Here is a 21667-nt window from a genome sequence, read left to right as displayed (position 1 = left end):
AAATGTAAGCTAAGGAGTTTACGGTGACTTGAAATCACCCATGGCTAATCATTAACTGCAGCAAGAAAAACTCTTTTGCACGTTTGCGTCTTATAATGTATGGTCAGAATGGTGGAGTTCCAGCACTCACACTGAGAGAGAAACAGAATCCCAGGTTTCGATTGGTAGATCAAACGCGCGAGGAATGCTCGCGTTTTACCCACGTGAGCTGTAACCAGTAACCGCGGGGAGGAGGGGGGTGGGGGGGTACTCCCCTATGCTTTTTGTCATGTTTCGTAGCGTTGGTTCGAGGACATCAGTGGTTCTTTTGCTCGAATACTAACTCCTTAGTCTTCACAGACTAATTATAATTTGAACCACTCAAAATATAAGCAACTAGGGCGATTTAATATTTTTGAATCGCAGCACAGACGCAAACACTGAAGTTCCTGCCAAAAGTATTAGAATCGTGTCAAGTTTGGGATATTTTATTTACTGCATACTGTAAATGTGACAATTTTGTTTGTTGCACAAGTCGCGCTAGACTCTCTTTTTTCGTGGACGTTGTAACAACAAGATCGCATTAAGCAAAATTCGGAGTCTTTCTACCACAATATTGTATTTTTATAAAAAAGAAAGAGAGAAAGAATAGAGACACAATTGTACATCGATGATGCAAGCATGAAAAAAGGCCGGAAGAACTCAGGGCTATTTACTGGCAGCAAAAGAAAGCAACAGTATGCAATGTACAGTTCCAGAAAAAAATCCATACTTACCTCATGGAAGATCATCGGAAATTTGTAGGGCTGAGGGGAGGGGGGGAGGGTGATTAAAGTCAAAATTTTGGAAGCAAAGTATGAAGCTAAACTGGAATTTTCAAGTTGGAGGGGGGATGCAAAACAATAAAAAAACCTTCCTTGGGGGGGGGGGGGGGGGAGGGAGTATGGTATTTCTGGAAACGCACAATAGGTCTGGAAGTGCCAACAATGAGCATGTGATAACTAGCGAAGTTAACTGCACATCTGCAGTCTATCTCGAAGGCCTGGTTGAAAACTAAGGGATCTTTCTAAGGATTCGCTGCAGGAATATTTCAAGGAAAATTGCAGGGAAGAAGGACTTGTTGCTGGGCCAAGTAAGTACCAGTGAAAAGTTTAACTTGATCAGGGATCAACACCAAGGCAAACACTGAAGGTTTTAAAAGATGTTTCTCATGAAGAGGTGCAGTTTCTTGGCTCTGATGCCTGCAGCTAAGTAAGCCACGTTCTCCTTAGCATCTCTCATATGGAGAGCATTTACAATTGTGATGTATGATCCTGTGGATAAATATCTAATGAAGGATTCTTAAAAAAAAATTAAAAAGGTTCAACTAGTGAGCAGCACTGAACGAACTTAAATTGTGAAACTTTTATTACTCCTACACGTTTTGTTAGACTACGCTTACTGACTTGAGCGTAGGGATTTGTTTTACAAGTGATAGTTACATGCTAGCTTGTATACGTAGTATACACATGAATTCGTAAACCAAATTTAACAACGCGTTTACAGGGATTAGATTTTTATCATTGCATAAGTTCGAAGTTTTCTTCACAATTTAATCTGTATCTCTGAGGCGGAAGATATTACACCGAGATAAACCATTTGGTGCTCCTTGTTCCGGTTTGTTTGTCTCGTGCGGTCTCCCATTTCCTTACAAACGCTCAATAGGATTTCCATGGGTTAACCGTAGCACTTTCACTAATTCTCTGATCCATCATTCCAGCATGTTTTCCCAGATGTTTTTGTGACCTTTTCAAGGCATATGTGTGTATGCTTATACAGTCAGTTTGGTCTAAGGCAAAGAAGCAAAAAGATGGAATCTTAATTTCTCAAATTTACAAAAATGCTATAGCTGACCCTGTTTCGCATTTAAAACGACGTATTTGGAGTATTAAGAAATTTTGAGCTGACATTTTGCCAAAGAAAACTTAAGATTTTGTTTAAAACTAAATCCGATTTTTTTTTTTAGGGTATTAAGGCCTTACGACTGACAGAAGTGTACAGTTTTATCCAAAACAAAATAAGGCGTGCCTATGAAGATGAAAAGTCTGCCATCAGAGACACTAATCCAACATCCCGGCTTTGAACCGGGCGGGCAATTCTCTAATAATTACAGAATCAAAAATAACATGCAAAGATAAAAAAATGCAAACAACAGCATTTGATGTTCAAGTTGATGTTCAAACGTAGTTTATCTCCAAAATTGTTGAATGTTTCGATTTATGATTCTAATCTCTTGAATTTATAATTAAATTGACCAGTAAAATTGTGCCCGGAAACTTCCCTGGTCTCCAGTCTGAATCGGCTGCATGAAAATATTTCTTTTTTTTATACAGGAACACTGAAACAGCAAATAACCCGAAGGAAAAAAACTCTCCAGCTTGAAATCGCCAGATAACGTGGCAAATCAATTCCAAGCTATGACAATGTAGCCTGCGAACAGGCTAGGCTACAGCGCGAAGAGAAAAATCTACTCGTTCGCTTTCTTCTTTTTATTTAGTCACGTAACGTTCCCACCCCTCTCCCTGTGTTTTTTCGCTCCTCCTCCCCTTCCCTGATTTCTCGAATTTGTGAAAGTCCACAGTCCGTATTGAGAAAGCGGGAAGAAACAAATGTTATTCCAACTGGGGGGTGGGGGTGGGGGGAGAAGGTAGGAGGTGTGGAAAGTAACCCAACGTTGACTTGTAGTCGAAATAACGACCTTTCTCAAACATTAATTTTTGCGTACATTTTTTGTCTCTGCATTTTGTTGCATAGTTTCTACAGGAATTCCGCAGGCTTCCGATCCCACATTTTACATAAGCCCAACTTAACTTAATTGGCGGAGCGGAGTTATCTTTTATTTCTATTCTAGTAATTGTACGCCCTGTCCTCAGTGTACGAAGTCTGAATTTCTCGCGCGGACCATCTCGAGATGCCCCGGGGAAGGGGGGTGGGGGTGGGGGGCGTAGAAGTTAACCGCCCTTAATTAACAATCAGTTTTTATCTTCAGTTACTACAGACCATTGAACGCGACCGTGACTCACTTGTGATCGAGAATGTAAGAATAAGGTTAAAAAATAATTACGCCAAATGGCCTTAGCGGCAAACTAGGGGAATAGCAGCTTCCAAACTGAAGACAAGCTTCGATATTGGTCATATGATATTGGTCACATGATCAAGACGAGTGCCTTTTTTCACTTGTTTCTTAGCAACTGTTCGCCTCATTCAAACAATAAAGATTTCGTTAAAACGTGACAAATTTTAGGACGGAACTTTTGGAGCCGATCGATCGACCCACTGAAGCACTTACACTGACTTGAAAACGGCACTATAATCTCTAATAACCTACTTTTGAATACTATGATTAAATATATTTTTAAATAAACCAGAAAGAAGTTACTCTTGAAGAAAAATATTGGCCAAGGCTAGCCCGTGAAGACAGCTGCCTCTCATCGCTCGCGGCCGTTCGCCAAGAAAAGTTTAGCTAAATATATATATATCGTATGCAGAAGCCTGCGGAACGTCTATACACATCCTCGGCGGCCCTGGGACCGTCGAGGGCAGTTCCCAGTGTTCAGATGGTAGGCAACAGCGCGAACAAAATTGCGACGAGCCACGCACATGACAACACCACTTCTTGGAAATGGCCTGTTAGGTGGGAAGACTTGGCCAGTCTCTTCTCGTTTTTTTGCGCCGCTCCCACCACTATCTGAACAGCGCCTGGTACAGGCTAGTTTTGAGGTACACATCTTTTGGTCACAAGGTATTTCTTTTCTCTCGCATCTGGCGTGGTGCAACACTGGTTTTCATTCTACGGGAACTGGTCATAAGTTTGTTCGAAGAGGACCCACCTCGTCTGGGGTAGGGGGATTATCTCAGACACCACCTGGCTTTAAAATTTGAGTTGACACAGAAATATTCAGCTAGCAAGAGTCAGCATTGCTAGATAAATAAGAAAAGTGAGGTTTGAATTTCGCTGTCAATTTTTACTTCTGGATAGAGTGGTGGCTATGCAATAAAGACACCCTCTTTTAAGGTTAAGAAAGGGGGGGGGGGGGGGTGGGGGGTGCAGGCAGAGGCCATCATCTATTTTGGGGTTTGGTGGGTCCTGTTCGCGTATAGTAGTTTTCACCACTTCCCTAAGGCGTGTTCGATTGACCCTATTCCAGAATACGAAATGACAGGAAATCTCTCATAAGAGGTTTTAGGAGTTACTGGAGCACGGGATGGCTCTGAAATTATCATGTGTTAGCGAAATGGGTTGCAGAAATGGTTTCATAAATTAAACAGCTATTCCGCTTATTCTTTTTCCGGAATAAGGTCAATCGAACCCAGCCTTAGTTTGGTTCACTACAAAGGTAAATTTATTTGTAGCAGTACACTATATATTATGCTGCAAATGGATACATCACCGACTCACTGGCCTATTCAACACAAAACCATTTCACATTGATTGGTTTCCCATGGTGTATTCAGAGTAGGGCTTTTCTTTAATCACCTTCAACTTTCCGCAATACGGTTTTGTGGACAGAAAGTGAAACAGTCAGGCACGATGTTTTTAAATTGTTTATTTCAGTCTGAATTAAAAAACAAATTGCCCTTGCATTGTGATTTAGACCACGATCAATCAGTAAGTAGCTTTGATTGAATGACTGATAACAATTGATTTGAAAATTACAAAAGCATACAACATGACAATGAAGTAATATGGACCACAAGGGCCAATTTCAGACTGCCAACAAACTGCCAGTACATTGTATCAATACAAGACTAAAGATCTTTGGGGTAAACTGGAACTCTTGACATGGTTTCATTTCCTTGTTTCCCTGTGAAAGAAAAGATAGCAAGTTAGTGTACACATGCATCATGTTCAACGTTTGCATCGAGGGAAGGCTTTGGCAAATAATGTGCCTCCATTCGAGCACTACTACTCAAAGATTTTTATGTTTGTTTTTGTTTATTTCTTGATATTGCTTTTAACGGTATACAATACTATTAATTGCAGTTACTTTAACTTGGTTATGGGTCAACAAAATTCACTCCCTTACCAACGTAAACAAAACAAAACAAACAAAAAACAAAATGAGAACAGTGATAGGCCACACAGTCTTCTACTTGGCTTCTAATTCTTTTTGTGTCTTGAAGAATTATCAAACCATGTGTACGTTAGACTTTGCTATCTTGAATCTTATCTGTCTTGAACCTCATCCAGCTGTACGATCTCGCACAGAAATTCACAACCATTTCCCTTAGCCACTGCCTGTGGTAATTTTCTCAACTCCCACATTGTTAAATTTTTTTCATTTCCCGTTTACAGTCGTAATGAAAGCTGAGGTGCCTACCATTTACACTGTACATGGAAAACCGGGAAATTCCAGTTGGAAAATCAAATGGCATGCATCACTCCATTTGGAGGACTTCTGAAATTATGGGGCTTCTGGTCAAAGTGATGCATTTTTATTACTCCTTTTGGGATTTACCACTGATGTTCATAATTTTGCATGTTATCCATCTTCTGTTAAGACAAGCCAAATCATTTCACATTTATGCTCAATATTCCCATCCGGTGGTTTGTGTAAATGGTAAGCACCCCCGATTTCCTGCAATTTGCAGAGCCAGATTCTTCAAACATGACTCACTGGGTATGAAACGCCCACCTAAGACCTTCTGATTAGGTTTAACTCCTGATAGGAGCACTCAGATTTCTTTTTTCTGACTATGCCTGTGTCACCTCCTAGAATAATACATCATTCTCATTCATTCACCAGGCTTGAAATATACCATCACATGTGTTTGGGGAATGTGTTCGACATTCAAACCCTATCAGTATGCAGGATATTTGTCTCATGAACCTAGCTCAGTGGCCTTAGCTCCCACGAGTCTCCTGTAGCTCAGTGGTAGAGCATCCAGACTAGTGATCGGAAGGTCTTAGGTTCAACTCCTGAGATGAGCACTTGGATTTCTTTTTTTTCCGAGTATATCTGTGTCACTTTTAAGAATAATACATCATTCTCAAACCTAGAGTTATTTTCACTTTTATACCAAAAAAAAAAAAACAAAAAAGTATGCACTCTCTCTTACTAAGAAATTCACAAGCTCTACCCCAGGGGAACCCACATTGCATTGCAATTCCAAACAGCTGCCCATCTGGCATAAACATCTATTACTTCATCACTGTCTTCTCAAGAACAAATCATGAGAGGAAAATCTTCTTTGAAAAAACTGAGTGTCCACACTGCAAGTGGTATTGGCTGTACAGCTGTATGCTATTGATTCACAATACAGTTGCAGCTAATACCTTACCTTTCTCTCTTTTCTTTCTTGCCAATAAACAGTCAGACCTGTAGAAACAAGATCAAAAATGTTTTCTCAAACAGTGCTTTCTTATACATGTATCTCACTTTTGGTTGGAATTTTTGTGAGAGCTCTGTATCATTTGCTTTAATCAGTGTTCATACGAACGAGACTCATTTTATCATCATTGCTCATCACAACAACAAAACTAAAACCATGCAGGATAGACAATCACACAGTCAACTGTGCCTCACAAATTTACATCAAATACATACCTCCCCATGTTAAATATTATTAATCCAAAATATTACTGCTTTTTTTAGTGTTTGTTGGTTTGCTTATAGGTATATATATTTATTATTTTAATCTTTTGCACATATCTACATATATGTAGATGCTTGTAATTTTTTACCAAATGCACTTACATGTACTTTCACTCTTCATGAAATTTTGTTCTGGCTTCCTTCTCCTTTCTTGTTTTCTTCCTGGAGCATACAGCATTAAGTATATCAAATGAGTATCTGGGTTGAGCATTAATTTGAACTGTACTTTCTCATATTTTGCGTACTAAGCTGTTGTGAGTTTGTCATCAGAAGACACTCACATTCCTCACTAGCATTCAGAACAGGTCTGTGAAATATCTCATCACTTGACAAACACAAGGCATCTTGGATTATAATCTTCATCAGCCTGTATCGGTCACCAATCAGTGCCAGCCCTGGCTGGGTGAATTTCACATACAGATATGCCATTATACAAGCAAAATACAAAATCAGAGTACAGTTGAACCTCTCCACAACGGCCACCTTGGGGACAGAAGAAAGTGGCCGTTGTGGAGAGGTGGCCGTTATGGGGAGGTGGGGGTGTAATATGACACTTTTTTTTCGGGAAGTACAACATGTTTATTGTGCCAAGTTCATGCTTACTGTAGCCTATAATGACAATCCAATCTTAAATAATATATATATAGATAAAAAACACAATAAAACGTAAATAATGTTTTGAATCAAAATGTTAACCGGAAAGACGAAACGAGCAAGGTTCGCAACATTTGCTATATTATTGTAGACAATTTATGCTTACTGCAGCATATAAATGGCACACAATTAAAATACGTATATCATTAAAATGAATACAGAAACGTAATTTTTCGAAGACAAATGTCGAATACTGCATCAGTTTATAGAAAAAGGTTTTTACACATGTCAAAAAGAACTGTATACTGGCCGTTGTCGAGAGGTTATTTTGGCAGTTGGGGACGCACTTTAGTGGCCGTTGCCATTGTAGAGAGGTGGCCGTTGTGGAGAGGTTTAAACAAGAGCTAATGTATGGACTGTCCGCCGAGACAGAAAAAAGTGGCTGTTATAGAGAGGTGGCCGTTGTGGAGAGGTGGCCGTTAGTGGAGGTTCGACTGTACCAGAAATTACATGGGAAGCAACCGAGTCCTAAATGAAACCCTGCGCAAACTTTATTTTGATTGCCAAATAATGTTTTAGACTGCAAGCAGTCGTATTTTTTTCCGCAGATCAGAACAGACTGCTCACGGTCTACCAATGTTTAGTTTAACATGTGGAATTTCAAGGTTTGAAATAAGAGTCAGTTAATGTCAACAAAATCCTTGTACTTCAGCAAACAACAGGAAAGTGTTTCCCAGAGTACTGTATCGCTCTTTGAAAATGAAACATAATTATACTTAAAGGACGTGGGGGGGGGGGGGGGGAGGGCCGTGTATGACTAATCAAAGGCTCCTGTGAGCCAACTCGTGAATGCAGATGACACATAGTAATTGAAATTTAGACGGCTACGGAAACTTCCTTGAAAGCTAAAAGAAATTATATCTTTGCCCGATTAGTAACCAAAAATAACCATTCTTGTACTATAAAAATGATTGTCAAACTGTTCTCTACAGATTTAATAAGATTATTTTGATGCGCCGATTAAAAAAAAAAATCATGTGTCTTTTTTTTTTTCAAAGTTCATAGAGGCACGCCATGTGCAGCTACGTCATGCAAATTCGTGTCCCCGATAGTCCGGGGCTACTGGATTTTGCGATCGGGCTGGTGGATTCTGACCATCACTTGCCCGGCAAGTGAAGTTTTTTTGGGAATTAAAATTACAAAATTACTGTAGGGCAAGCCGATCTCACAAAGGGAAATATGTTCAACAAAGTATCGCATTACATTTCATGCCCGACATAAATGCGTGAAATTTTTCCTTTGGAGTTCAGTCCACGCAATCGTCAAGTAAAAATAATGAAGTATGACAAGCTCTTGCTAAATAAGAATTATTTATCGACCGCGTCCTTTTGCTTTCCCATAAATTACCAGTTGTAAATTTCGAAAATGAAACATGTTTTCCCTTTGAAACCTCTATGAAAGCTGACAAGATCTTAAAGTGTTCATTTGCATAATTTTGTTTACGACGTCAATGATGCGTGACATGGCACGTTCCACTTTCGCGTGAAAACTGACAAATTAAATTATTCTTTAATTAAATTATTTCTAAATTAAATTATTTTTAATTCTGAAAAGAAACCGCACTTTGTAGAAAAAAACGAAAAAACCTATAACTTTGCTCAGATTCAACGAAAAATCTCAATTCTTACACTAAAATGATTGTCAAATTATTCTCTACAGAATGAATGAGAGAATTTTGACGCGTCGTGAAAAAAAATTTTCACGTTTTTTTTTTTCACTAATTGAGTTTACGACCCCGGACTTTCTGAAAAACTAAAAAAAACTTGTAACTTTGCTCAGATTGAACGAAAAATCTCCATTCTTGCACTGAATGATCGTCAAATTATTCTCTACATATTGAATGAGAATTTCCTGATGTGCCGTGAACAATAAATGTTCGCGTGTTTTTTTCCACTAATTGAATTTAAAACTCATTCACTGCGCACGCCCGAAAGTTAACGACAAAACCGACCGACCGACCGACCGACCGACCAAGTCAAAAGTCACCTATCGCTATAACTCGTTCATTGCGCTACGCGCATTCACGAGTTAAAAAGGGGTGAGAAGGCCTTTGATTATTATTTGAAATAAGTGCAATGTAACGGAGGGCATTTGTTTGTGGCCAGAAATTTTTTCTGTTTTTGTTAACACAAAATTTTGGTGGGAACTTTTGAAGGGTTTTTTTGTTTAACCATTTTGAAGTAAATTTGAATCATTTGAAATATGATACCGTCAGGATGGAAAGCAAGATGGGTGTAGACAAACCCTGGATCCCCCCTTCTGGACCCCTTTCTAGACCCCCTTCTGGACCCCTCAAAATTTCGGGGGAAAAAAAATTTAAATACATAAGAAAATTTAAGTAAAAACATACTTACTGCTTGGTATCCACGAAGGTTTCTTCGATTCACCGTACAGCTTAAAAACGCTTCACTACCGTCTCTAAAGTTTGTAGTTTCAGAGGTAATTATCTAGTGAAGTTGAAATTCGTTCTTGACAGCTGCCTGCTCCAGTAATTGCCTCCGAAATCGTCCCATAACTGTCAAGCTGATCTCCTGCCATTTTGTTCCGCCATCTTGATTTTTCCGCTGACCAGCTAGTATCTCCTACTGGCATTTGTCAAAAGACCCGAAAACCGGGCCCCAGACCAGTGAGGAACGCCGGGTTTAGCATAAAATTGAGGGGTCCAGAAGGGTGGGGGGGGGGGGGGGTAGGTTTTGTCTACACCCAAACAAGATGATGGGGTCAAATAATCCAACATCACATAGTGCTTGCTTTCTTTAGAACATTTAACAACAAATAATAATATCATAACTGACCTGACACACAATGAAGTAAACCGAGCATTGGGCTTCTCTGGGTTTATTCCATTAGCTATTAGACTATGGAAGCAATAAAAATATTGTTTAACTTCAGTAAAGTTTAACACAAAAACATCAGAATGATGTTAAATTAGCCAGGGTAACATAACAAATAAAATCAACACCAACAAAATCTACAGTACAACACTCGACATCTGGATATACTACTACAGGCCAAAGCAGCTTTGATGCTATTCTTTTCATCCACTTCAGTTTGTTGAGTCCTCTTAGAATAATTAAAGGACTTAAAGAGAAAGCTTGTCTACTCAGTCCTTGTATTGTACAACAATATTAATGGTAGCCAACTACAGCTGTAGCCACAGACAACAACAACAACAAAAAAGTTTTGGCTAGTAAAATAATAATATTGTATGGCACTGTAAGGTCAAACAGATTTTTTTTGTAAATTGAGAGAGGAGAAACTAATAATAATTAAAACAAAGACTACTAATGGATTTCACACAGTTCACATGTTGAAACAGCTAAATTAAAGGGAAACAAAGGTTTTACTTTTCTGAGTTTTCCTGTTATGAAAACAACAAATGGCAGAATCTACTTCCCGTGCCACACATGAATGAAAAGTTTGCTTTGGCTAGTAAAATCAGACCTACTATTAAAATGTAGCCACTGGGCTAGTGAGCTAAAAAGTTAGTTTCAAGCCCTGATAGAAACTGCAGTCAAATCAACACCAACTTACATGTAACAGTTAAGTGGAATGCTGTCTCTGATTTAACATGTTCAACAAAAACATTCAGTCATATGCTTGTCATTAAAAACTCTTCATTGACAGCATGGAATCATTAATAAGTTAAAATTAAACAAAAGCTGACCTGAATAATCCCTGTTTCACTGAGCATGAGCACCTGAAATTCATGTATACATGTAGCCCCTGTGGGAGATAAAACAAAAAGCTGTCAGGTTTGATTAGCATGATACAACCAGTAATGGTACTATACAATAATATGTACTCCCTACTCCTACATATTCTCCATGTTTCCTGAACAGTTTATTAGCAACAAATAAAATAGTTGGAGATAAACTCCGCCACAATCCTCAGGCAAGTTCCTTTTGATGACACAAATGTTTGAGGACAACAAAAGGTAGGGCAGCTCAGAACAGGGAGGCATGGTAAAGACGTGCAAAGACACTACCAGGAGCAACCACAACACCACAGTGATAATGATGACGATTAGCACAAAACCACAAGAACACAGTAAAGCAGACACTTCACAAGGAAGTAATCTTCAATTCAATGATTGATGGCGTGCCTCTTTCCTTTTACTTTACAAAGCAACCACACGTTTGTACATTGTGTACTTTTAAGAAAAATAATGCTGTCTCAGATAATATTTTTTCAACATTACGATTCTGTCATATGCTTGTCATATCTTCCTCATCAACAGCAATGATTGCATGTACACGTACATGTACATGTATGAATTTGAGAATTTATACAGTATTCTTCTCTTGAAAGGGATTGCTATACACAGTATTTGAGAATAATAAAAAAATATATAAAAATAATGTACTCACCATCAAATGCCCAGAACTGAAAAGATATTCTTTGAATCATCGTTCAGTGTTGATGGTATACATTCTGAAGATAAAAACAGATGACCACAGCATGTAGCATAAGATTGATCCACAAACAAGTTTTTCCATACAACAGAAATATACAATACATGTACGGTGTACAGCATGCATTATCAATAACTTGGGTAGAGAATACAAGAAATTTCACAAATTATGGACTTCAGTTACATGGTCATTAATTTCATTCCCCATCTTTCATTTCGTCTTCCTGTGCCATCAATATTTTCTGAAACTTATCAAAAATTCACGAAGAGGAAAAAAAGAAGTCCTCACTGAGAAGGAGGTTTGGAAAAGTGATCTTTAGAATCATTAAGTTTGGTGAATGTTTGCTTTTCAACAAGAATTATTAATGCTTTAAAAAGCTACATGTATAACAACACTCGAAAGAGTGTTTCATCCGATTTCTAAACACCTCACAGATGGCCTAAAAAATTTGGCTGCATCTCATTTTTTTAAAACGTAGAATCGAAGGGCTCGGGGCATAACCAACCTATGGTGTATTTTCAGATTCACTCGAGCTTTTGCATCTGGCCTTGGATTGGTTAATCAGCTGCTTTGTGTCTCATTAGCAATAAAAAGCAATGATCATGGGCAAGATTTTCATTGCTATCACAAATGGAAGTGTTAAGGAGCAGATAAAACATTGGGGCAGCATTTCCTAAAGGAATTCAAGGCCACATGCAAAACCTCCTGTGAATCTGAGCCAAAACAACAAAAAGCTATCTGAAATGCGCTATAGATCAGTTATGCCTCAAGCCTAACAATTACCGGTATGGTTCCATGTAAGAAAAAAAATATCAATCAGCGGAACTTTCATTGAGGTAAGCAGTGCATGCACTGTACTTTCATCAATACCACTCAGACGAGAATGTAGAGAATGCTTTTTTCTTCAGTGTTTCTGTTGAGAAACTCAAAGCGAGCTGGGATTATTCTAGTCATCACTGTGGTCATTAATATTTCTTTGTTCAGTTTCCGGTATTTATTTATTTCTAAAAAAAAAAAAAAGACAAGCTAGTGTAAGAGTTTATCAAACCATGCTCACCAAGTAAGGTTTACATGTACATGTAGTTGCTCCATGCTGACTTGTCATATAAATCCCTCCTGGCAACAACATTTTCCATGGGCTCACAACAGCAATATTTCCTGTGAAAGATAACCATTTAGACAGCCAATGTATGTCAGCACAACTGCCACTGATCTGGATTGTAAGATAAAATACACAGGGAAAGCATGCTGTGATGTATATATTTTGATATTCATGGTAAATTACGGCTTCCCACCCATATTTTTATAACACAGGCATGGTTGCTTGAGAAAATCAACATTAGAAATCAAATAATGATGTCATCAAAAGATAATCACTGATTTCAGTAAATTATTATAAGGCCTGATCCTGATGCTGCTCCACCCAAAAACATGTGTTTAACTTAGTCCATCAAAAAGCGGTATCTGAATACGGTCGGCATGACACTTTTAATTTGGTGTGGCAAACATTGTTTAGTTACATGTAGACTGGTTTGCCACATTATACAATATTGGAGTGGCAGTTTCATTCATGCACCACTCCTCTCAGGTTCTGAACCTGATGCATAAACTACATTTACTCATGTTTAAAGCGCTTCAGGGTTTGAGCCAGAGCAGAAACCTATGGCATTCCCGTGCTGTTCCCCACAACAAAAATTATAGAGTTTAAGTAGAGTTTGTTAGCAAGGAAAGTTGAGGTGTCGATACAAATGTCAGCAAGAAATAAAGACTTCTAAACTGACAATGATTTCCTTCCTGGTCTGTTTGGTCTGCCAAATGGTGTGTAAAATTCATACATTGTTTTCCTTGTATTTTCAGATTTTCGGATAAAGTGAATGTGAAATTAAAGATGTGAAAGATCAGACAAAATTAATTTGCCACAGCCGAGATGAAAATGTGACAACTTGAAAGCATGACCATATTTGGAAATATGATTTAAACATTTGCATGATTTTATACTTCATGCTAACCCACAGATGCTACGTGCACTTTTGACAAAATGTCTAAGAGGAAAATCTTGAACTACACTGTATTTTGGAGGCAAAGAGATAAAAGATAAAGAGAATGAGAGATCAAGACAAACTGAACATTGAAAAAGGTGATGGTAATACTTGTACAAATCCTAAGGTGGGGAAAACATCTAACAAAAGAGCTTTGCAATTTTCAGGCAAAATGGCTGAAAGAACACATTGTGGTTAATTTATGAAAACCAAGCTATGTTTTGTCATTGTTTTTTTTTTTTTTGCTTGGGCATAAAAACCCTTCTGCATGTGATAAGGGCTGTTCAAATTACTACTGAAAAAATAAATTACGTGTATGCTACATCAATATATATTTACATTGTTGTGATATATATTCCATACACTTTTTTTCCTCTAACTGTTCTTGACCTGAGAGCTGGCTCAAACCCTGGTGCTTGTGATTGGCTGAAGGACTTATAGCATGACAAGCTATGCATGAAGTTTTTAATCACAAAATGACACTGAACATGACTTGTGCTTAATCTTCCCTAGTCTTGTCTTTTGGATTCAATTCCAATGCTTGGTGCTTCTAGTTATTTTATTATGAACTGGTTTACCCATCATTTTCTTTTTCTGGCACAAGATTTAAGATTAACAGGTAAAAATATCGGGAAAAGAAAAAGTCATGGAAAATTACCGATAGAGTTTATTCTCCTTCAGTGTATTGTTATATACCTAGCAAAAACACACCTGATCAGTCAGATCAAAGCACACACTGTCAGTTTTCTGTTTCAGGGCATGCACATGTACTTGCCTACCAAAGGAAAAAAATGATGTTTATTTTAAGTGGTTTGTTAGCTTTACAGTGATAAAAAGTTTTGTTGGGTTTCTGCAAAAGCAGGGCACATATGATTTCTTTCCTGAGGAATACCTGCAAAGGTTTGGAATAACCTTAACTGAAGTAGGTTTGGTACACTAGTGCCAGACTTGCGTTTTATGTCCAAATCGTTTGGCGTACTGACACACGATCGTAGCACAAGACAGAGGTAATACCTGGCTTTAGATTATCTCTTGGGGCATAATGGCATGACAAAAATTACCTTGGCTTTGAAAACTATCATCGTTCAAACAAACGGTTTTTGTTAAGAAATATCCAGGATTTCTCTCCTGGTATAGGGAATTAGAGTGTGCAGTCACTCAAAAACAATTAAACTCACATACATGTAAAAGGTGTCCCCTGCTACGATTCCACTCGCTTAGCGTGGATTGTCAGAAAATTCTAAATTACACCGTTGCCTTTCAACAGAACATACTGTTACTGGGTGGCTATATACAAGCTTATAAAAATAAGCGTAATTACAAAGTGTTACATGCATGTGCCAAGAAATGGCCTGCCTGCAAACCCACTCAGACGAAATTTAGAGAATGCTTTTTTCTTCAACGTTTCCATTGGGAAACTCGAAGCGAGCTGGGATTATTCTAGTCATCATTGTGGATTGTAAAGAAAAGAAAAGAAACTTCAAGCGTATACAGGCTGTAAGTCTAAATTGTTCAAAACCTTGCTTACCACTTCGACCTCATGCTTTGAGCTTCACGTGTTCTTGACAATCTTTTCTCAAAATCAATTTCCTTGGGAAGCTATTCAAGATAAAATGACTTATTTCGTTTCCCAGATGTATTGAGCAATAAATCTGAGATTTCTGAGAACAAATAAGGAACAATTTTCGAGTTTTTGATAACAAATAAGCTTACTCACACAAGGTACAATGCAAACTCCTAGGAAAGACCACGCGCTTTTAACAAGACTGCAAAGTAACATGGGAATGACCAAGGTCCTTTGATCGCACCGCGTGCTGGGAATTTACTCATCCCCAGTTTCTGCTCGGGGATTCACGAGCCGCCACCGCAAAGATTGAGCATCCTCAGCAGGGCCACAGCTAGCATGAGGCAAGAGGAGGCACTTACCTCGTCTAAATTTCTCTCCCAAAAGTTAATGAAAATATCTTGTTGGTTGAAAAATAATTTCCAGACAACATTTTTGGTGAGCAAGTCTAGGGAAAAGTGAAATGATTCCAGTCCTCGAGTCTGGCGAGCGGTCTCGATTGTGCTCATTGCAAACGTCACGTGCAACCTTGTCAGGTATTTGCATTGTAAGTCACTTGCTGAGAGCAGACGTCAATGAAACGTATTTGTGTTAGTATACTTCATAATTTTTTTTCTCTAGTAGGGATAGGGGAGAAAAGTGAAGCCGGTATTTTCCCTTCGTTATGTCCCCAGTCAACTCGGCGTGTCCAAAAACTTCCCTGGGAACTTATTTTTATGTAAAAATAGTGACCTCCGGCTAAAACTAGTTGTTTTATCACCGAAATTTCCGTTAATCCTGGGCTTTTTAAATAGGAGTATTTCTTTGATTCTCGGGTCCCTTGGGAGGTACTAAAGTTGTCCAAGTGGAGGTTTTCGGACACGCTGAATGTCTGACTCGATTGGTAGCCTCAGTATGAATAACTGTCGGGAAACCAAAAAACGAATTTTTCCCAGTGGGGATAGGGAAGCAAAGGAACGAAATTGCGAAGTCGGCACTTTCACCCATTATGCCCCCAGTCAACTTGGCTATTTAATTTATTTCTAAAGAATAAATGTTAGATGGAAGTGACCGGCCATTACACCACCACCCCTTCCTTTTACACCTTTGGTCTTTCACAACTAGAATTTGTTGCGCATGTTTATGTGAATCCATAACCGGATGACCTAAGGACTGCGGAAGTCCCGCTACAGCTACGCCATCGACTGCCAGTAAAAAACCGTAAGCTGGGGGCTCCAGATCTTCTGGTCCCGCTCATTTACGTATTTTGATAAATCTCTAAATGCCTGTCTTCTAATCACTAATGGAGGGGGGTGAATAGGTCTACGGATCGGCGGATTTGGTAAATATTTTAGCCCGGATTCTGGATTCAGAGCGAAATTTTAACGGATCTGCAGATCCTATGATCACAGCGGATCGCGGTTTTATCCAGTTTTGGGGCTCGGATTTTGGATTTTGGTTGTTAGGAAGTTCAAGTTTGCTCTTTTTTCTCGTATCTGCAAGATTTTGTTTCGATACAGACATTGGTTACATTAGTATTTCGTTGATAGTCATCCTCAACGCTAAAACACAATATCACGCAAGGCAACTCCAACAACTGAAGTCGCTTTGTATCTCGCGTATCATCTAACGCGGCAAACAATTTACAAATTTGGATTTAGTTGATTTTTTGAGCGGATCGACGGATTCAGCCATTAGTTTTAGCGGATGGGCGGATTTACATACCCCTATTCACCCCCCTCCTAATGGTCATTAAGGCAGGAAAAAAGCAAGAGAAGAAAGTTACAGCGGCGAAAAATTGAGAAGAATCAGCTCTCAAGGGTCATTTGTGGCTGAAGGACATTATAAACTGGCCTCCTCTTGCAGTATTTAATTTACTGTTCCAGTAGGTGAATTCATTTCTGTGAGAGGGAGGCTTGTATTGTCCACAGTACTGATTTAAAAGAGTCTCATAAAGACTATTCAGTGAACATTTATCATAAGATTATATTTTGTTTTAGCATTCTTCATAGGACTTTACAGACAAAAATGTTCTCTTGCTAGGCCTGCGAGGGAGGCACCTCTTCAATGTAGATCCGAGACACCGAGTTCCAGCCAGTGTATGCGTCAGCGGAACCGTAACCTTGACAATTACCGACCCAGAATCCCACGCGTACTATGCCCCTGTGGAGTGTCTCGCAGACTCCCTCGATATGACGTGGGCGGTGTAAGTCCTTTTTTCCTCCATTTCCATGTACCATGTAGACAACACCATCAATGGCGGCTGGAGTAGCGCACTCTGCACCGTTGAAGGTGAAATACCATCGCCTGCAGCATGCGTGACAGTTGTGGATACGAAGGTTGCCGTTCCAGAAAACACGCAGCCCTGTTATGTCTGTTGTTTTGTTGAAGAGGCATTCCTAGAAGAAATGAATTTATACCAAGAGCAAGTTCAAAGGGCAAGTAAAATATTGGACAGTTTAAGTTTTCGGACTGAACATTTACGCCGTGAGTGATCAACAAGCGTACGCACCACGTGCGTAAAAGTCGGCCTCTTGATATTCTGTAGCAATACGGCACCGTTCTTTTGTAAGAGAAAACTCTCTATACCTCATTCTTTAAAAAAAAGCAAACTAAAACTTTGAACAAGTTTTACGGAACCTACTATTGTCCCCGTTAGACTAAACAAACTTCTTCGTTATCTTCGAATAACTGATTGTGAATATTACAGGATGTGTTTATAATCGCAATGTTTACCGTTATCAATCCAGTGTCTTTTCCTTCGTTCATATTCTTATACACACATTGTTTCCAGTTACGCCCCAAGAACCCTGGAGGACCTTGGAGGCCTTGAGGACCTTGAGGACCTGCGTCACCCTTGTTACCGGGAGGTCCTGCCGCGCCGGAAGGTCCTTGAGGTCCCTGGTTGCCAGTTGCTCCTGCAACACCAGCCGGTCCAGCTGGTCCTGGGATTCCTGGAATTCCTGGAATTCCTGGTGAGCATGGACAGGTGCCCTGACCACAGGGCCCGGAAGGTGCCGCTGTTTGGGATGACTGAATACGAAAAGAAAAAATATATTGGACTGTGATGTTAACTTTGTTGTTGGATAACTGAAAAGTTTCAAACATTCCTGCAAAGGCTGAGCTATTCTTTTGTATAAATTATTCCAGTTTTTGAATTCCCGTTTCTGGGAGATCTTGGCGTAAAATGTACATACAGAATTTTAACCTGTATAGTACATGAGAAGTGTCAGTTAACTAAGACGCGTAGGACTAACCGTGGTAACACAGTTTATAAGAATGGTATATATATATATATATATATATATATATTGTAATTGTGACAGCCTCGTTAGCCGCCTCGTTAGCTCAGTTGTTTGAGTACCACACTATAGTGCGGTAGGCCCGGGCTCTGTTCCCGACCGCACCAACACTTAGGGTCTTTAATAACCTATAAGAGAAAGTGCTGCCTTTGCTCTGACGACTGTAAATGGTTAAGATGACTTTTAATTCTTCTCGGATAAGGACGAAAAACCTTAGACCCCGTCTTACTTTCACATATAGTCTGACCTTGTGGGACGTGAAGGAACTCCTGGGGACGTAACAAAGTGACCACGCATATTATCTATCAGTCAAATTCACATTCACATTACTGAGGGGGCATTCATTGCCATGGCTCCTGTCGTTACTCATTATTTCATTAATTGTAAACTGCACCACAAGCAGTCTGGCAAAGGCCCCCACACAGTGTTGTAAATTATCCTTGAAAAGCCCCGACGGGAGTTGATAATGAGATTTTCAGATATTTATTAAAGTGTTAGGCATTCCCTCTCTCGAGTATGCGTTAATTGTCCCTTTGTGCGAGTCACAGATTTAGCCTTTCGTGACCTCTCTGTCACAATACCTCTGGCAATTAGGATGTGAAATACTTGGTTCTTTCTGGGCAGAAGAAACATTTTTCTTGTTATACATGTATATCTTTACCAAATATTTTGGAATTCAGCGTCCCAAGATCTCCTAATGTTTGAAAGTTCAACTTCCTTCTCATTTATTGTCGTCCCTTCTAGCTTTTCTCCCTTTACTGAAAGATTTTGATGGTAAACGCACCTTGTCAGTTGCAGAACACAATGTGATCTGTAGAAACAGCAGCACGCCTAACTTGGTGATCAGCGGTGTATTCATACAGGATCGCGCCATTGATATTGTAGCCAGCTGATGAAATGATTGAATACAATAATTAACATTAAGTGGGATAAGGCGGGTGGGGGATGAAATTCTGCCCTCACTGACGGACCATGCAGTAGACCTTCATCTTTCAAAATGGTACGTCAATGATTATTAAACTATGATGCTACCATGGCAACTTAATCTTGACAGGCATCAAAATATCTGATGGACATTACTTCCCGTTGCAACCTCCAAAGAAACATTATTCGACATACTATTAACTATCCTTGAAGTGTCAATGTCAGTTATGGGTGGTGTCTGTGGGGGGGAGGAGGAGGGGTGGAGGAAGCGGAACCGCCCTCTCTGGGTAGAAGAAGACAAACAAAATTCTAGATTATGGACAAAACTGTATTGAATTTGCCGCATCAGTGCAAATATTTGGTGGAAGGGCACCTATTGAATTCCAGTTCAGCGAGATTGAGCTAACTGTTGAGTTGCGTCAGGCTACAGAAGCCATTTCCGACATATTTATCGCTGAACTGCGGTTGTAGATCAGTTTAAAAAATGTAATATTTCACATCTTTTGTTCAAACTTTTATAAAACAGAAGAAAAAAGACATTTGAGTGTCATCATTTGAAATAATCGCACCATCCCTAATTTCCTCGTTACTGATGGCTTAAATGAAGCAGCCTTCGAAAATGGAAATGACCTACAAACCTGGAGTAAAAGGTCAATAACTGCAAACATGTTCTCAGTTTACCAATCAAGGGCAGGTCAGGGAACACTTGTTCCTTTCCACAAGGCACGCCAAACTGTTAATTTTTGCGGCGTTTAAAATTAGCGAAGTACGATCACATCTACTCTCAGCTTAACTTATGGGGTGAACATTTATTTGTAGAATTTGGAACGTACTGAAACCGCTGTTTATCGTTTTCTCAAGGTCTTCTGAGCACGTCTCGTGTAAGCATAAATGATAGTAAACGTAAACACCGAAACAATTGATTTTAGTTTAATACAGCTGCGGCTTCCTCAGGTTTAACTTCGAGACTGGGAAGTATTCACACGGCCTTAAATAAATTCAAATGTACCCTCGCGTGAATGTTTATTTTAAGGAGTTTGTCACACATCTTAATTAAGAACATTACAGTAATAAAGTAATGCAAAGTTGCCGTTTGTTTATTTCCTTTCCTGTGGCTGCCTGGTCTCTCGAGAAATAGTCATCGAGACTTTCGGCAAACAAATTAAAACTATTTCCCTGGTAATTTGAGGCGAGAATTTAATCTTTGCAAAAAAAAAAAAAAAGCTTCATGACTACGGTTCCACTGGTAGAAATGATTCGGGTTTCAAAGACACTGGTAAAACATGGGGGTGGGGGGGGGGGGGGGTATAACTGGAAGGATTTGCCACCTTAGAAAGAAAAAAGGTTAATTTTCGATCTTGGCAAATGACGAAATAAAATAGAAAAGATGAACGGTTGTCACGAACACGGGACTAACTGAAACAAAGCGCGCGAAGACTTCTCAGACAGGAATCGAACCTATGATCCTCAGCAAACCCGTTAGAAACGCCGTCGGGTGAACATTGAGCAATGGGCTAGTACGATTCAATTGGAACAATAAGGCAGTCAAACTGGCCAATTAACGTTTTGCAACTAAAACATTGGCAACTAAAAGTGCTTTTAAACCAATAATGTTTCATCTATACGTTACCAGTGTATATAACATACCTTACTCCTAAGATCAATAGTCGTGACTGTACTTGTGTAACAGAGATGGCGGAGATGACTGGTTTCAGATGAGCTCAACGTCAAAGCCTACGCACAACTGGCTAAAACAGACCCGTCACTGCAGAATATAACCTTAGTTCCATTCATCCTATGACGCAAGATACATCCGGTAAAGTATCATCTTTCGCAGATTCCTTCGTGTATTTATAAACAACGTGCTCTTGATCATACAAATGAAAAAGGAAAAAAGTTGGGCCAAGAGGTGCGGGAGGGGGTTTTGGGTGGTGGTAGGAGGTGGACTGAGCTGAGGGGTTGCGACGGTAGGTTTCACATTTTAGTTTCAGTGACGATGAAACATAATCGACATTCTATCAGTTTAGAACTAGTTGGATTTCGTCACTCTCAGACTTGTTGGATATACACGTACACGCAAAAAAAAAAAAAAAAAAAAAGAAAAAAAAAAACACTAACAACAAAACTGTTAGCAATAATATTACAGTTAAAATGGATTTAGAAACATGCCCTGAAA

General features: G+C 39.2%; 1 protein-coding gene across 5 annotated transcripts; it reads right to left on the bottom strand.

Annotated features, from left to right (window-relative positions):
• Positions 1 to 4549: 4549 nt before the first annotated feature.
• LOC146460902 (collagen triple helix repeat-containing protein 1-like) lies at positions 4550 to 21288 on the bottom strand. 5 transcript variants are annotated; one of them, XM_085087788.1, is made up of 14 exons: positions 21139 to 21288; positions 19352 to 19456; positions 18002 to 18298; positions 17001 to 17664; positions 15440 to 16558; positions 15251 to 15321; positions 14434 to 14497; positions 12741 to 12896; positions 11639 to 11702; positions 10936 to 10994; positions 10064 to 10126; positions 6717 to 6776; positions 5313 to 6338; positions 4550 to 5270 (listed from the first exon to the last, which is right to left on the bottom strand). In XM_085087788.1, exons 2-4 carry the CDS (start codon positions 19439 to 19441, stop codon positions 17305 to 17307), a joined length of 747 nt encoding a protein of 248 aa, XP_084943914.1. In that variant the 5' UTR covers positions 19442 to 19456; positions 21139 to 21288; the 3' UTR covers positions 4550 to 5270; positions 5313 to 6338; positions 6717 to 6776; positions 10064 to 10126; positions 10936 to 10994; positions 11639 to 11702; positions 12741 to 12896; positions 14434 to 14497; positions 15251 to 15321; positions 15440 to 16558; positions 17001 to 17304. The 5 variants fall into 5 exon arrangements, with proteins under 5 accessions (XP_084943914.1, XP_084943916.1, XP_084943915.1 ...); XM_085087790.1 differs by having other exon boundaries at positions 4550 to 4823; positions 6296 to 6338; XM_085087789.1 differs by having other exon boundaries at positions 4550 to 4823; positions 6301 to 6338.
• Positions 21289 to 21667: the final 379 nt, after the last annotated feature.

The sequence above is a fragment of the Pavona decussata genome, unplaced genomic scaffold (genome assembly GCF_977016875.1).
Source record: "Pavona decussata unplaced genomic scaffold, jaPavDecu1.1 SCAFFOLD_207, whole genome shotgun sequence".
Lineage (NCBI taxonomy): Eukaryota > Metazoa > Cnidaria > Anthozoa > Scleractinia > Agariciidae > Pavona > Pavona decussata.
Note: the sequence above shows the minus strand (reverse complement) of the source record. Positions and strands in the feature narration are given on the sequence as shown.